The following is an 18,370-nucleotide window of genomic DNA, read 5'->3' as shown; positions in this document are numbered from 1 at the left end:
TTTACTTAAAATACTGAGGTGAAAGTACTAATTTTCCAGGAAATCGGACTGTGACTGATATATTAAAATGCTGCTTATGCACTGACTCATCAGTATTAATGATGTACTTTGTTAAATTTATTTAATATATCAGATACTTTTACTTAAGTAAAGGGTCTGAATATTTCTTCCAACACCGCAGGTCACAGAATCTGATGGGTAACCAAATACGGTGTAACACCGGCAGCCAGGACGCTGTAAAACATTACAACATTACAACACAGTATTTTTATTAAATATGGTTTTGATCTTATGTTACGGCAACATATATGTCGAGATAAATGGACACATTTAGCTTCTCTCCTCAAAACATCCACATTTGGAATAACTGTAGTATTTTATTCATGTACAAATGATGATTTGTTTGTCTTCAATTATACAATAATAATACAATAATGTGTAATATCACATATGAATGACAATATAAAAAGCGGTTTTATCATATCTAATGAGGTAAAATACATTTCTTTTCAATCAATTCAAAAGAAGTTTAAAAACAAAACTGAGTTTTTTCAGTAACTGTAATTTCAAAATCTCTTTCATTTTGATGACGCACATCTGCGTTAGAAAAATATTAAAGTTATTAAATCAGACGAAAAGTCTCCTTTACAAATATTGAGCTTGGTTCCAATGTACAGTATATAATTATAAAGTTTATATATTTTCCATGAGGAATAAATCTGAGTAATATTATGGTACAATATCACTTTCACAAATGTAAATTTACAAATAAAAATTTATATTTTTTTGTATTTTTCAAGAAAATGGAACATTACAATTCCAAAGTCTCACCATCCATAAATAAAGAAAATGATTTAAACAGGAATATTTCTTACATTCATATAGTATATATATTCCAGAGAGGCAGAGGGAGATCAAAATATAAAAAAGAATATTTGGTTGAAATAAACCATTACCAAATCTCAGTACTATTTATAAAATATTTTTCTCTCTTCTTTGGAAAAAAATCCATGATTAAAATTCTGTTTAAAATACTTGAACAGAGACGCCTGCAGGACGGGAGGAGAAAGAGCAGTGTGTGTGTGTGTGTGTGTGTGTGTGTGTGTGTGTGTGTGTGTGTGTGTGTGTGTGTGTGTGTGTGTGTGTGTGTGAAGTGGTGGACGGCATGCTTATCTATGATTGGCCAAGACACGTAAAATGACGCTCCTCCCTAACCAATCAACAACCAGAGTGCAATATTAACACTGAGTTGGTCCAATGATAGATTAGATCTTCAGCTCTCTCTCCGCTGGGAGGCAGAGCAGCAGCAGTAGACAGCTCCCTGCGGCCGGAAGGTCCTGCACATGTCGGTTAGATTTGTCTAAAAACGATCAACTTGACAGGACAGAGGAAACAGAATTAAACTCTCAGCTTCTGAAATATGTTTAGACAGCTCTCATGGAGCTCAGGATTTATCAGGAGGACGGCTGCTTTACTCCAAACAATTTCATTGTATGAATGCGGACTGTGTGTGTGTGTGTGTGTGTGTGTGTGTGTGTGTGTGTGTGTGTGACCTTTCAGATGTGTAGACGAACACAGAACATCAATTATAACATTAGATCCTGATCGATCGTGTCGGGAGATTTAAATAATCAATGAAGTTGAGCTGCTGCTGTGCCTCTTGAGTAAATGCCCACAGAGTGTCTCTGAACAGGGAGACGCACTTCTCGTTTCTGCTGCAGTGGGGTCCCTGCAGGCGTTTAATAAACTCAAACGTTTTTTTGGAAAGAGGTTGTTTAACAGCACCTCCAACTGAAATCATGTTCTGTGATGCGCTACTGATTTGACAGTGGCTGACATACATGAATGCAAGACGTTTTTATCTTCCATTTTTCAACAAGCACGCTTATCGTTGTATGTAGCCTATCATTAGCGATTCAAACCACACTGTCGCCACATTTAACATGAGGGAGGACTGTACAGTTAAAGATACCCTGTGTAGTTTTCTTGTAAAGATCTTTGTTGAGCCACTGCTGCACTACTTTGTGCATTACTGCTGCCACCAACTGTCACCAAGTCAGTAGAATAACGTGAAACCAGTGGAAGGACTGTGTTGTGTAAGTGGCAACTACCACGGCTTGAGGCTGAAGTCAATGCGGAAGCACCTTAAAGTGCAATACCACCAACAGCTGCTGGATGCTGGCTCCAAGAAATCCCTGACTCTAATTGACTCCCAATTATAGCACCTCAACTTATTTCTACAAATACTAAGTCTGTGTCATCCACTTATCATCCACTTATCTGTGTTGTCAAGGAAAGCCTCCTCTGACCTTGGTAACCATGGCAATGCTGATATACCCTCTATCAGAGAGGTTTCTGCCCTCCCCAAAACATCACAGACAGCTGGAGTCTCAAGGAGACTGCTTAAGAATTACATTGTGACCTCAAGGCCAAGCTTGACCCAATGTAACCCAACTTGTAACCCCTAATGATGGAGAATTCCATAACAATTGTACAGTCCTCCCTCATGTTAAATGTGGTGACAGTGTGGTTTGAATTGCTAATGATAGGCTACATACAACGATAAGTGTGCTTGTTGAAAAATGGAAAATAAAAACCCAAGAGAAAAGTCTTACATTCATGTATTTCAGCTACTGTCATGTGAAGCACCTTCAATCTTACGTGAAGTTTCCACAAATATGTTCAATATTAAATCAATAGCGCATCACAGAATGTGAAAGTATGTCTCCTACAGTAACATCGGCTGTTTTGAAAAATATACAAAATAGCTGCAGTATCTTCATTGATTATATATCTTTACATAAGGAGAGAATTCATATCTCAGTTTGATGTTAAAGTGACTGCATGTATGTACTGCACTGACGCTGGAAGTAGGGGGCCATTGGCTCCCCACTGTGTCCCCTCAAATGCCCCTATATTGCAACACTTACGGTAGAAAGTGCGCATTTCATTTGTGAACACAACAGCTGTGAGCGCGGTGCCAAAGCTTTGGGTCCGGGGCTGCCACTGCTTCAGCCCCGGATGGTGTGAGCCCCGTATATTTGTGCTCCTCAAAACCGGTATTTTAATGTAACAGAGTGGAACTTAATGTGGAGCGACAGGAGGAGAGGGAGAAATATGGCGGTGCACATAAGAAGATGCATACAGGCCATTGATGTATTACAGGCAGTGAAGTTGCTGTTTCTAGTGTTTCAGGCTTTAGTCACATTTCAGCACACAGATCGGTCCATAATGAAAACTGCAGAGAGCACAAAAGCCTCAAATTGCGCGGCTTCAATTAGCAGAGATGCGCGCACACAGAGCTCTCCACAATCACAAACCAACTTCCTTTTGCAGGATTCCCGCCTTGAAGGATTCCCGGGCTGTGTAAAAGGGGCTACTGACTCACGTCACACTGATAACACATCAAACTATACAGACTACAAATACAACTTTGTGTTGTGTTGGCATTTTTAATATCATGCAGATCGAGTAGGAATATGATAAAATAATTGTATAAATAACGTCACAAACCTCAGTCACTTTGGTCCCTTTAGAGGGTTTCCAGCCTCTTCCCCTGCTTCCGCGGTGTCGGTGTTTGCTCTCCTCCCTCGCCTGGTCCTGCCTGCAGCAGCACCGCTAACTCGCCCTCTTCCTCTCCCTCTAACCTCCAGTACTTGACTCTGCAAACGGATAATAGAATATGTAACGTTATCCTGCCAATGCTATCTCGCTATCAATAATGCGTAACTTTAGAATAAAATAATGTAAGTTTTGTTTAGCATGACGTTGCTAATGTTAGCTTGTATTACCAAAACAATAAACTCATAATTTCTATCTTACTTGTGAGCTATAACCTATAGTACTATAGACTAAATAACTAAATACATATTCACCTCATCGCTTGATTTGTTAGAAATGCTCAAAGTTGTTGTGGACGATGACATCTTCAGCAAATAGCTTCTTGTCCTTGAAGGCCACCGTAACTTCTGGAACCTCGCCAAAGTCTTAGGGAGGGGAGGGGTGAGCGGCGGAGTGCTTCAATCTAGAACCTCACCGTTAGAGGCCGCTAAATACCACACATATTACACACTGGACCTTTAAGCTTGTGGTGAGACACTAGCACTGAATGCTTGTATCAGCGCTAGGCTATGGGTTACAGCATGCAAATTTCTGAGTACTGAAAAGTAAGCAATTCTTGGAATCACTACAAGACAGAATTAGCATAGAGGCAAGTTAAATGCCATGCAAAATTGCTTTATTCTGACTGGAATTCAATAATTCCTCAAAATTAGGCTGTGCTCTTCTTTAATCTATGACCAAAGAAAAACAGCTCTAATTTTCATCACTTTAAAATGAGGTCTCACTTTTACAGTTAAGGTGAAACTGTAAATGAATAATCACTCTCTGACTCTGTCATGAGAGGGCACTAACACATACAGGTCACTGCTGGCCTGTCTGTCTAGACTGCTTAGCTTTATTGACCTCTAATTGAAAACAAGATGACGTTCAGTGCGGTGTTGCCCTGCGCATATGCCAAGCAGAGAACCTGGAAGAGATTTGGAATAGAGGAGTAAAAGCTCTGGGCTTCTGTTTACCCTAAACTGCAGTTAAGAAATGGCAACTTCACTCTCAAAGTTGCTTCATTAACCAAAATGAGTCTACACTCACTTTACCAATGCATGCAATCTACAAATTGTCACTCCAGATCACGACGGATCAGAAGAACTAAAACTCCCAAATAAGGCTAAATTCTAGCCACACAGCATTACACAGCTTCTGCATGTGTTCTATGCTTTCCTGTCTAGCCTTTTCTCTTCCTGAGCTAGTACAGAGAGTAACCATTAAACAGCAAAGCTAATGGTCAAGGGGAGTATATAGCACAGTCTTGTAATGAACTAGAGACTCGTAGTATACATTCAAGCTGGCTAATAAAGAAGGGCCCTAGGACTTAATAGACGGGGAATTTCGCCCGAATCTGTCCTTACATACCCCTTAACTGACAGACAACCTTATTGTCTGCTAAACATAACGACTGCGGTTACTTATCCTCTATGTGTCCTTTTAGACATGGCTGTTAGACTGGGGTCTGCTTACCCCTTGTATGGGATCCTGTCTAGGCCTGTTTCTGAATTGACTCTGAGATCACTCTCATTTTATGCAGCAAAACAGAAACAGACTTTAAGCCACAGCACAGTAATAAACAGAATGTAATATATGAACCTGATACAAGTGCTTGTTGTGATTGCAAATCAGTTTAAACCTTGCCCGCATTCTCCACCAAAATATGTAGGAATTTGTGCACTCAAATATCTTTATGATTTTATGGGGATACAATTATCCTTACACAGGATCCAAAACTACATTTGTAAGTCCATGGGTTTCACGGTCCTTCGTTCTTCTTGATCTGACTTCAAACGGCAGAGGTCCATGTCATTTGAGGGCGTGTGTGTGTGTGTGTGTGTGAGCGTGTGTGTGAGCATGTGTGTGTGCGAATGGGCATGGCATATAGTGCAGCATGTCTTGTGCCTTATGCTGGTTTGCCCAGTGATCAGTTCTTGGGTTGGTCACTCATGTCCTGAATCAAAATCCACAGTGGGATTAAAGTTTGGTGCCAGTTCGTCTCTGTGTGTGTCTGGCTCTTAGGTGGGGGTTGTTTATCAAAATGGTGCTCTTAATTTACACTGGGGTGTGAATTGGTCTTCCTATCTTGCTGGCTCTTGAAGCTTGACAGATCAAAGATAGTTTGGGTCAGTGGTCTGGTTTGGTGACCATGCAGGAGATGGGGGGTTCCTTATCTGATTCTTTCTGTTTGCAGGAGGTTGTTTAGATGGTCTGGTTCTGGCTCTCACTTTATGGACCAGCATTCCTTGGGTGTTGAAGAAAGTTCTGATCTGTTGTTTGAGGCTTGTGCTGTCTTCATTCGAAACATGCCGGGATTTTATCCTACAGTTATGTACGTGTGTTACGTATCCTTTAACTTCATAAGAGGTTACCAGGTCATATTTATTGTTTACATCATTATCTACTGCAGATTTATGAAAAATTATGTGAAAGAAAAAGGGAAAGCTTCAGCTTTCGTTACGAGGCCAATTATTTCTGCTGGGGGCCCAGATTTAGCCAATGGGCCATTATTTGCCTACCACTGCCATAGACTGTATATAAAGATGGATGCAGCAAGGTGTGATGTCACTCATTGATTTGCATTGGAGCCGTTTTGAAGCCAAGCCAAGAATTGCAGTTAACGGTCGGTGTGATATTTTCTGTTTGGAGCCAGGACCTTCTAAGTAAGGAGTGTGGGGTGTTGCCTTTCACGCTCTGGAAACACACCCCAGTAGGGCTGTAGTCAACCAAATAAAATCTTGGTTGACTGAAATCGTTTATTATCTTCAACTAATCGATTATTCGTGGGTGGGTTGGGGGGGTGAAGTAATGGGGCAGAGTGCACAGTGAACTCACATTTCTCCGTTTTGCCTCTTCAGGTTAGGCTAACCTATTGTTGCTAACTTTGGAGCTAACTCCCTTCACTTTTCCAGCACTTGGAAAACAACAGACGTGACTTTTTAGCATGTATTAACTGTTAGACTGTAGTCTGTTCTGTACATTTACTACCAGACCGACAACTTACTGCTAACCTTTTCCTCTGCTCCGCTCGCATCCACCGCCACTTTCCCGCCGCTCTTTCCTGCTCGCTACGCAAACATTCTAAGCATTGCCCTATTCCTAAACGGAGATATGCTACTGATATTTGGCGTTATTTTTGGCATTAGAAAATATCTTTTGGCCTGGCGGGGGTTCATCGACATTATTACAGGAGAAACGCTGATTCAGTAAACGTTCAGTAAACGTTCAGTAAACGTTGAGTCCAGTTAGACCCAGCAGTCTCCGTTAAGTTGGAAGAGTTAAAAGTTGTGAAAACAACAGGGGTGTTTTGAATACACCCCCGTTGTTTTCACAGGTAATTTGTTAGTCTGTCCCTCCCGCCGCAGGAAATAATGGATTAATCCTGGAAGGCTACTGATGTAGCACTTCTCTCCTTATTACAGTAACACAGAGATTATTCGACCGATAAATATTTAGTGTGACGAGAGCATATCGACCAACTAATCAACCAGTCGACCAGGAGACTACAGCCCTACCCCCCACTCCCTGAGAAATACAGTGTGGTGCACACTTGGGCTTAAGTTAGCTTCTTTAGCTAAATTATGCTAACAGGGCAGGTATCATTATTAAGTAACATTAAACTTAGTGAAATATCGCCACAATAGTCCGACTCAGTGTGAGTCCCAGAGCTGGGGAGAGCAGCAGGTGAGCCAACTGTCAATCACAGCTGTTAATCAACGCCCACACAGCAGACATCAAAGCTGCTATGAGTCTCCAAACCTGTAAGGTGCTTCCGCATTGACTTCAGCCTCAAGCCGTGGTAGTTGCCACTTACACAACACAGTCCTTCCACTGGTTTCACGTTATTCTACTGACTTGGTGACAGTTGGTGGCAGCAGTAATGCACAAAGTAGTGCAGCAGTGGTTCAACAAAGATCTTTACAAGAAAACTACACAGGGTATCTTTAACTGTTGTTGTGGATACTTCTGAGCGATGGTCAGCACCTCAGTGGAGAAAAGTGCACACAAGCCCTTGATGTCTTAAAGTTGAGAATGTTTATCGAAGCACTTGGCCAAGCGGAGAACCGAAAACAGTAAACACCAGAGTGTTCTACTCCGGTGCTGTCTCTTTCCGTTCTGTCCTCTGATGGTCCGAGTCCTAGTCTTTATCAGCCTACAATATGAAAAATTAGTCTCATTGGTTTGTCACGTTGCATGGAATGTCAGCAGTTTTGGTGTGAATATCTGACTGTGTCATCCACTTATCTGTGTTGTCAAGGAAAGCCTCCTCTGACCTTGGCAACCATGGCAATGCTGATATACCCTCTATCAGAGAGGTTTCTGCCTTCCCCAAAACATCACAGACAACTGGAGTCTCAAGGAGACTGCTTAAGAATTACATTGTGACCTCAAGGCCAAGCTTGACCCAATGTAACCCAACTTGTAACCCCTAATGATGGAGAATTCCATAACAATTGTACAGTCCTCCCTCATGTTAAATGTGGCGACAGTGTGGTTTGAATTGCTAATGATAGGCTACATACAACGATAAGTGTGCTTGTTGAAAAATGGAAAATAAAAACCCAAGAGAAAAGTCTTACATTTATGTATTTCAGCTACTGTCATGTGAAGCACCTTCAATCTTACGTGAAGTTTCCACAAATATGTTCAATATTAAATCAATAGCGCATCTGGAAAGTTATCAGGTTGCAACCATGTTTATTAGTGCGCACATGTGGAGTGCGTCTGTGTCCGCGAAACACACACACACAGAAACTTTTTGGCCCCCGCACTTCTGTAATGAATCCGGCGCCCCTGATGTACTGTACAGTGTGTTAACGTACTTGTAATTTATTATTTATTTAATTATAGAGAAATATTGTTTGTGAGTTCATTTGAAAGGAAATCCTTCCACAATAAGCTCTGCAGTCTCACAGAACTGCTGGTTAAACTTGAAGGAGGCTCTAAGACTCAGCTTTTCTTCTATCTTCTGTATCATATACCACATGATATCATCAACATAAACCACGACATCCGTTGTTCACTCTGGACTAAGCTTCTCACACATAAGCTCGAAACACATTCTTGGTCATTTTTCTTTGGAGGCAGTAAAAAAGTGGAATATGCTGCAGATCACTCCTGGTTTATACGGTGAGTTCCTTTCTGTTTATTACGTTTTGGTACTAGATTTAGTGTTATTGAGATGCTTTAATTGCCCTGAAGTGTCACAACCAGCTGGAACTATTAGAGTCATATCATTTGTAATGAAGTGGTGATTCTTACTTTGCTACAGACTGAGCAGAACACCTTCGATTTAATTTTATAGACTTTAAATTAATGGATGTAAATTATGATGAAATACTATTCCTTGTGGGGCCTGAAAATAGGAAAATCCTTAACTATATTTCAAATATGTACTCAGAGAATATGTTTAAGAACATTTTGATTCCAGTGGGATGTATTACTGATTACAAAGACAAACAGGTTACCAGTAATGTTTAAGTAATGTTTTTCTAATCACTGCATCAGAAAATCTTGCTTGCTTTCTGCAACCAGAATAAGTCGTGGAAGTTCTGCATTCACAAGATGAGGCTGTGTCTCCTGCTCTGCGTCCTCTGCCTGATGGCTCCTGCTAGCTACAGTCAGCTTCCAGGTCCTCCTGGTCCTCCTGGTCCTCCTGGTCCTCCTGGTCCCTCTGGTCCCTCTGGTCCCCCAGGTGAGACAAAATCTCCTGGGAAACCTGGTGTGGGTGCAACTTCACTGCTATCATGCTCCTTACAACATTAGGTCTACACTTCAATGATTTGTTTTCTACAATCTGGCAACCCTACCAGTTGGACAGACAGATGAGTTTGCTTTTAGCTACAATCCTGAAACCTCTCTCAAACCTCCCCAGATCCTTTCATATCACCTTCCTTATTCTTCACTCTGTGTGTGTGTCAGCTGTCACAGAAGACTGATATTCAAATCTCTGAATACATTCATGCTAATCAGAGGATAAACCCTTATGACTTCAGGTTACAGCATGGCTTTTCCTCTGGCACCATGCTCAGGCTAAATACTGTCATTTCCCCCCCTAATCATCTGAGCATTGCAATTATGTCAATTTTTCATCCATAGATTTTTTTTTTCAAATAAACAACAAGCATAATCTTTGCTATGTATTATGAGTCTTGTTTTATGTCTCTTTCCCTCCTCTTTTGTGGAACAAGGACGAGCGGGAACTGCTGGACCTGCTGGACCTCCTGGAATGTTTGGATCTCCTGGAGCCCGTGGACCCCCTGGACATGCTGGATTTGCTGTAATGTGTGGACGAGGTTATATAACTTTTTAAACTTTAAACAATATATATATAAATTGTACTGAATTATTTTCATCAGCTGAACAATTACAGTTTGTCTTTTCCCTAAACTGCAGGATGCAGTAATAGTACATCTTAAGCAAATTTCAGAACGCATGAACACACGAGTCTAGTCAGATAATGTGTAAACACACAAACACACACAGAAAGGTAAACACTTGTACGAATTCAGTTCAGCAACAATACCTTCCTGAAGCTTGACTGTTTGATTTTTGTTTAGGTTGTTTCTGTGTGATATTACTTCAACTTGGTTATATTTTGAGGCCATAGTATGTAAATATTAAAATACAATGCATTTATAGGGGTACACCCCCAATTTCACACATGAAGATCAGTGTCCTCATCACGATAAGTACTACACAGTCTGTGAAAACAGTTACATGTGTTTAAAAGGGGCATTGAAAAGTCTGAGAAAATAACAGGGAATGTCATCAGGGTTATCTTGGTTTCTAATTTCAGATGTTTATCAGAGAGCCTGTTACAAACTGGGGACTTGGAATTTGAAAGATGTGGGCATTGATCAGGCACAGAGGGTCTAATTAAAGACACACTGAGTTGTACTGTGAGAAGTGAGAGTTTCAGTATTTTTGGAGGTTGACCTATATTGGCACTAAAAGTCAGGATATCTTCTTCTTTTTAATAATTGTCTCTTGCAAGTCCCCCAGCTTAATGCAGCTTAATGTAATATTCAATTGTCTTTATTCAGTCAGAGACACTGACGTCAAGGAATTAACCAGTTATGATTTTGTTTGATAAATGACAAAACGATTCATCAATGTAAAATGGGTTTTAATGAATTTTCTGTTAATCGTTGAGTCATTTCAGACCTCAAATTTCAACATAAATCTTGCACAAAAAGTGTGTACACTTAATACAAGCAGAAGATATTGAAGGCTTTTGTATTGGATTGTATTATATTGTAAGGTGTACCTGCTATTGTGTCCATGTGTGATTGGTCTACTAGCTTTGGTCTGCTGTCATGGTCAGTAAAAATGAATGACTGTCTGTCATTGTCATCTGTAACAGTCTGGTGACAGATGTGAGGTCCAACTTATTGGCAGTAACTGTATTTAATTTGTTTGATCCAGATCTACTTGACTTTGTTGACCAGGACCTTGAAGCCTTAAAGAAAAGCTTTTCTAAGTTGGAGCTGGGTAAGTATCATATTCAAGAATTACAAGTGAGTGTTACAGGAAGTGAAGTATTTCTGATGTATGATTATCCCGTCTTGTTGTCTGAGAAAGTGAAGTGTTGCAATAGTTGGCTTCACTAATATTAATGTATCTGTGTTTGTATATACTGCATTATTTTTCAATGGGGCAATTCAGAAACATGTAAATAATTGCAAATATTACAAAACATTTTTTATCTCGAGCAACAAAAACTTGTGGTTAAGTGGACAAATGACCTTCTTTCAACCGGTTGAGAAGCTAAAGAAATGATATTGATCTTCAGTCAGAGGAAGAACAAACATGTCAAACTAAGTGTGTTTTAACAAAGACTTTCTGAATAGAGTTGATGAGCCAGAGGGCCAAAATGACAATTCAGTTTAGATTGTTGAAAACACAATATTTCTTCTCTCATTTATTTCTATGGAGCCACCAAAGTCCTGAGAGATGATATGTTTTATCTTGTTCATCACAACTTCAGAGTATTGGTTTCTAAGTTATTATCTTGTGCTCACAAGATTGCATGTCGTGTCCACAAGATAATTACTGGAGCAAACAAAATGGATCACTTGTGCCAGCAATATCCATGTTATGTGCACAAGATAAAAAAATGTTATGTTTGGGGGGTTCCATATATTTCTGATATCAGGCATGTTGTTTTCTTTTTTTCAGCTGTAAAGCACGACTTTGTCCGGAGAGTTGGTCAGAAATACTTTGTGTCAAACAAGGAGAGAGGCTCTTTCTCCCAGGCCATCGAGTTCTGCTCCCAACAAGACTTAGAGCTGGCTTTGCCCAGGAACGAGGAGGAGAACAGCGCACTGACTCAGCTGTTTGGTGAAGTGGACAAAATGGTCTGGATCTATGTCAACAATAAAAAAGCAGAGGGTCATTTTGAGACAGATATGAAAAACCGTCGTCTGACCTTCACCAAATGGGGTGAAGGGCAGCCAAACGGATCTGTCGGGGATACGGGCTGCACCATGCTGTCAGAAAACGGCGTCTGGCGAGTGTCACAAGATTGCTCTCTGAATGCTTACATCATTTGTCAGATATAACCATATATCGTATCCCTTGTAAGTCTTGCTTTAATGGAAAGTTTTTCATGTGCTCGATCTTATCTGGCGTATGATAAAGTATTGCTTCACTGTGTTGATGCTGTGTAGGGGAAGATGCAGATGCAAAGTGTCCACGCTTCATATATTTACCACAGATAAAGTGTCCAGCAGAATTTGAACATGACACATCTGTAACCAGTGTTACTGCAAAGTTGTGTTCAGTATAAACGCTTCTTTTTAAAATAAACAAGCCTTTTTGTTATTCACATTGTTGTGCTTTTCTTGTTTTGTTGTTGGGATACAATTTTAGAGGAAAATTGGGTGGTCAGGGTGGTTTGGGATGGTGAGGAGCAAAATATCCGACTGGATCAGCCAAACCAAGGGAAGTATGACAGGATCAATTCACACTTGCTGCAAAGATCAGTATATGAACCTGCAGCAGAGACCTGGTAGACCAACCTCAGCTGTAGATGTGGCAAATTTAACTTAGCAACAGACATTTTTAATAATTGTATGTGTGCTTCTAATTCTTTAAATAAGTTTAAAAAAAATGAGTCTATGATCTGAAGAAAATATAAGAAATAATTTCTCTACAGTTACATGTGTGATATGTGATAACAGCTTACAGCACAATGTGCTATGTCCACACAATACTTTCAAAAAGTGAAGTAAAAGATCCTTAAGAAGTGTTTGTCTACAGTTTGCATTTAGATGTAGAAATACAGAATAATAGAGAGGTCAAAGATTTTTGAGATAACAGAGATGTGGGTACAATATCTTTAGTCAATATCAGGAAGACTTTTCAAATATGTTTTACATTCAGTACAGATCAAAATAAATAATGGTTTACAAATGAGGGAGCAGCAGATCTTTTTGTTGCCTCATTACTCATCTAAGAAATCTAAAAATCTTCGCTAGCTCCAACTTTCAGAATGAAATAAAAATTTAAAGGTATCCTGTGGAGTTTTTGATCACTATTAGTGGCTATCAAGCAATGTTTGTATGAGTGGGTCCCTGTTTTAGTTGCATCTTCCATGTGCACAAAGATGTGTGAGATGTGTGAGAGCACACTAGCACCACAATACCATAGACCAGGGGTCTGGTATTGTGGTAATTAGGTTGAACAATGGGCCAGTTTTTTTCAGCACTATTTCTTGACCCAATATGTTTTTAATATGTCTTGCTGGTTTCTTTCTTTTAATTGATTTGATAATAAAATTGATTTGTAAAATAGTTTTAGGATTGTATCTGAGGGCAGAGCGATGGCAAACAGAAAGACAATATCTTCTAAACATGAACATATATGAGACTAGAAATGTAATTGATAGGTTATTCTCACACAATAAACAGTGGCCTGTTTCATTCGTGGTTGAAGTAAAGTTATTGTTATTGATGCGAATCTGTTCTGCTCAGATCGGCAAAATTATGCATTATTAGCCTACCATACATATCATGGCCTAATATTTTTCTATTGGAGCTAATTATTTTCACCAGGTCATGACATTTTGATGCACTGTGCAACATGACAGGGGTTTTATCTCAATTAGGACCAGTAGTACAGCTTGGTGTCTTTTGGCATTTCTATACTCTAAAACATTTTTGGTTAGGCTGTGATTCATCTGTCTAACAACCCTACGGTTGAAAAGAGCATATTATGGTATTGCAGTCCTGAAAGAAAGTGGAAAGTGGAAGGTTTTAGACTGGCCAAGTCAATCACCTGACCGTAACCCAATAGAGCATGCATTTCACCTCCTGAAGAGGAGACTGAAGAGAGAACCCCCCCGAAACAAACAAGAACTGAAAGAAGCTGCGGTAAAAGCCTGGAGTAGCATCACAAATGAAGAATGCAACAGTTTGGTGATGTCGATGGGTCGCAGGCTTGAGGCTTTAGCCTACCATACATATCATGGCCTAATATTTTTCTATTGGAGCTAATTATTTTCACCAGTTCATGCCATTTTGATGCGCTGTGCAACATGACAGGGTACCAGTAGTACAGCTTGGTGTCTTTTGGCATTTCTATGCTCTAAAACATTTTTGGTTAGGCTGTGATTCATCTGTCTAACAACCCTACGGTTCTTATGTTCTTTTAACTCTCCAATTAACTCTCCAATTGTCAGTGTTACATAATTTGGTCCCAAGGGTTTTGCAGTAGTTGTCACATGAAAATTGAAAAGAGCATACAGTCCCCTCCAAAAGTATTGGAACAGCAATGCAAATTCCCTTGTTTTTGTTGTTCATTGAAGACATTTGGGTTTAAGATCAAAAGATGAATATGAGACAAGAGTTCAGAATGTCGGCTTTTATTTCCTGGTATTGACATCTAGATGCATTAAACAACTCAGGACATACCACCCTTTGTTTGAAGCCACCCATTTTTCAAGTGAGCAAAACTATTGGAACATGTGACTGACAGGTGTTTCTTGTTGACCAGGTGTTGCCTTTAAGGTTGATTGTTCAAACATTAAATAGCTCTGCATGACTAGTCTACTTTTTGGCCTGGGTTTAAACCTATAAAGACTGCATTTCCTGTTAAAGAGGATAAACCATCATGAAGACCAGAGAGCTGTCCATGGGAGAAAAGCAAACCATTTTGAAGCTGAGAAAAGAAGGAAAATCAATCAGAGCCATTGGACAAACATTGAGCAAAAAAACATGAAGAAGCTAAACGAAATCGGGACAAGCAACGGCATAAAATGAGGATAAACCCAGATGGAAATCCCTGATGAGAGAAATGTTTGCAGACTGATGCCGAAGCTTCCTGTTTACTGCTGGACAGGTAAGAGTGTAATGTATATTTATTTTGCCCCGCTGGTTATGGTTCAAAACCTAGATGATGTGCAGTGTTTATTAGCAGTACATTAATTTCCCTGAAAAGAAACGCCGCCACGTAACGTTAAATATTAGCACACTTTAGCTTCGGTTTGTGCCTCTCATGGAGCTGGTGGTCTGACAAGAGACAACAGGGAAGCAATGTTGTGCTAATAACCCAACGACTGATTCATTTTCTGTGGCAGTTAGACAACACACTGACTGATAACTAAGATATTTAGCGCTGGTAATGTGGTAAAGACGGTAAGTCAGAGTAATTAATTAGTGTGAAAGATAAACTGAGGAGAAGTCTGCTCATCACCGAGTTAATACATTCTGTGAATTTATATGTATATATATATATATATATATATATATATATATATTTTTTTTTTTTTCACAGTGCTCCATGATTTCATTGTTTGCTCCTAATTTGTCATTTAGGAGTATATGTACACATTGGGGAGCAAAGTTAGCTTATAGTCCAACACAAGTAACGTTTTCCCCGTTTCAATGTTGAAAAACATGTAATTGCTACCAGAGTTTTAATTTTACATTCGTCAGTCTGAAGTAGAATTTTTCTGTTATTTATTTTGATGTGTTTATCCAGGCCAGCCAAGGCTCCCAGCATCTTAGGACATAACATAATGTATTACAATGGTTTGTGACTCTGTCATAAAGAACTTATTTTCTTGATGTTGCTGTTGTTTCTCCAGCTATGAGAGAGGTCCTGTAGCATCGATGCATGGTATTGCCTTTATCTTCATCCTAAAGTGACTGTGTAATAGGTCAGGGGTATTTCACCATGTGCCATTGATGGCTGGGAGTACGCTGGTTTTTATTACAACCAAAGACAACAAAAGTTGATTTCACTGAATAGCTACTCGTCTCTGACTGAAAGTGTGTTAATCAATTAAATAATCTGATCTAGTCTGTTGTTGGTATGAAAATCTGCATGGAATAAGGTTGAACAGTTTCTGGTGAGCACATTAGATAAATAGATAGATAGATAGATAGATAGATAGATAGATAGATGATTTATAATAAGTTCATTCATTTGTGCTGTTTTATTTTTCTCAGGCACTATGGGTTGTCATTATTCACCATGTCTGTGACATTCACACCCGCCATATCAGAAGTATTGCAGACCAAGTCAGGAGAGGTCTAGGTAAGTGATCACATTTGTTTGCCTATGTAGCGTATTAACTTACCCTGTAAGTCCTACTCTTGGTTAAATAGCACTATTTTCACATGTACAACTGTATAAAATGTATGAAATAGTAAATTATCTCTATGTGTAATGGTACTGTCTTCCACAGAAGCAGTTTTCCCTGCGGCTGCTGCTCTACACACAGCTCCTGGAGCAGATGAGGAACAGCAGTGCCAGTGAATCATGGGTGTTGTTCCTGCCATGAGCGCCTCTTCATCCAGAGCAGTAAATTGAATACCTTTGGTGTGGTTTTGGTCTGACCCTTGTCAGCTATTATGTGTGCAGCAATTTGAATGCTGGAAGGGGATCAGATAAGTTTAATCACACTGCTTTTAGTGTTCAAACACACTAATGATTTGATAGATAATTCTGTCTTAATCAGAATCAACTCTGAACAACACAGAATAAGCTGTCAAAATGTTTGTTTGAACAGTAAAAGCTGCATGTTTATGTTATCCTTTCATTGTCCAGATTGAAAAGGATGTCCAAAAACGTTTCTGTTAAATAAGATATATTTTTATTACAAATGTCATTATTCTTAGTGTTGATTTTTATATTTTTATTTTGTGGTTCAAACTAGTGAATTACAGTTAACATAACCTGAAGTGGCAATGAAAATTAATCCATAACATGTACTACAGTGCCCTGTTCTGAGGATCAGTGGTATTCCAACTTCACTACTGTTTTATGTTGCTTTATAGATATAAATAATGACAATATAAATTAATGGTGGAAGTGGTAATGAGAATATACTGACTGCAGGGAAATACTGTTATTGTATAAGTATATATTAATATGTTTGTCATTGCAGTTACCACAGCACATCTGATGAATATCTTTTATTTGGTAAACTTGCACAGTTAAGTTGAACAAATGTGAATATATAAACAAAAAGTTTAATAATTATCCAGAAAATATATAAATTTAGAAAATATATAGAAAAAGGATAAAATAAATAAAATATCAGAAATGTAACAAATAAATATGAGATGATTTGATGCCTTGATGATGAACAGGCAGGTGTGTGAGTACCTGAGATACTGTGTGGACGTTCCAGAGGACCTGGAGGGAAACGCAGAGGCCAGGTGTGAAACCAGTGTGATGTCTTTGGAGGACCAGGAAAATTGACCCTGATCCTCCAAACACAGCAAGTGGGGATGACAAGTCGGTTTCCCTGGCCTACAGAGCCATGCATAACGGTACTCCTGGTTGTCAACCCCAGGCTTCCTGGTTTGGCCAAATACAATAATGTCCTCCCAGTACTGCCTGTGAATGCATGAAAAGCATTTTCAAGACAGTACTGGGGGAAGTGCGGTATTAGGCTCACACAATCTGCAGGGTACTGGTCACAGTATTTCATCTCCCGGTCCGTAGGCATGTCTGTACAGTTACTACAAGTGCACCATGGTACCCCTGGCACTCCAGCAAACGGTGGGACACCATGCCTGCGCTGATGCATCATCAAGGCATCAAAAATGAGCCCTGGCTGCCTCTGAAGCAGTTCACTGGTGAGCTGCCTGTGCTCCTCCAAGGTCATCTCTTCAAGAAGTTTCTGAAGAAATAATCACCCCCCCAACCCACCCATGATTATTCGTGGGTGGGTTGGGGGGGTGAAGTAATGGGGCAGAGTGCACAGTGAACTCACATTTCTCCATTTTGCCTCTTCAGGTTAGGCTAACCTATTGTTGCTAACTTTGGAGCTAACTCCCTTCACTTTTCCAGCACTTGGAAAACAACAGACGTGACTTTTTAGCATGTATTAACTGTTAGACTGTAGTCTGTTCTGTACATTTACTACCAGACCGACAACTTACTGCTAACCTTTTCCTCTGCTCCGCTCGCATCCACCGCCAGTTTCCTGCCGCTCTTTCCTGCTCGCTACACAAACATTCTAAGCATTGCCCTATTCCTAAACGGAGATATGCTACCGATATTTAGCGTTATTTTTGGCATTAGAAAATATCGTTTGGCCTGGCGGGGGTTCGTCAATATTATTACAGGAGAAACGCTGATTCAGTAAACGTTCAGTAAACGTTCAGTAAATGTTGAGTACAGTTAGACCCAGCAGTCTCCGTTAAGTTGGAAGAGTTAAAAGTTGTGAAAACAACAGGAGTGTTTTGAATACACCCCCGTTGTTTTCACAGGTAATTTGTTAGTCTGTCCCTCCCGCCACAGGAAATAA

General features: G+C 39.7%; 1 protein-coding gene across 1 annotated transcript; it reads left to right on the top strand.

Annotated features, from left to right (window-relative positions):
• The first annotated feature begins 8,281 nt into the window (after window positions 1–8,281).
• LOC122966233 (pulmonary surfactant-associated protein D-like) lies at window positions 8,282–12,179 on the top strand. Its single transcript, XM_044330282.1, has 5 exons — window positions 8,282–8,733; window positions 9,112–9,298; window positions 9,795–9,899; window positions 11,032–11,097; window positions 11,785–12,179. The coding sequence occupies exons 2-5, from the start codon at window positions 9,169–9,171 to the stop codon at window positions 12,165–12,167; spliced, it is 684 nt and encodes a 227-aa protein (XP_044186217.1). The 5' UTR covers window positions 8,282–8,733; window positions 9,112–9,168; the 3' UTR covers window positions 12,168–12,179.
• The last annotated feature ends 6,191 nt before the right edge of the window (window positions 12,180–18,370 follow it).

The sequence above is a fragment of the Thunnus albacares genome, chromosome 17 (genome assembly GCF_914725855.1).
Source record: "Thunnus albacares chromosome 17, fThuAlb1.1, whole genome shotgun sequence".
NCBI lineage: Eukaryota > Metazoa > Chordata > Actinopteri > Scombriformes > Scombridae > Thunnus > Thunnus albacares.
This window is presented reverse-complemented; position numbering and strand designations above follow the sequence as displayed.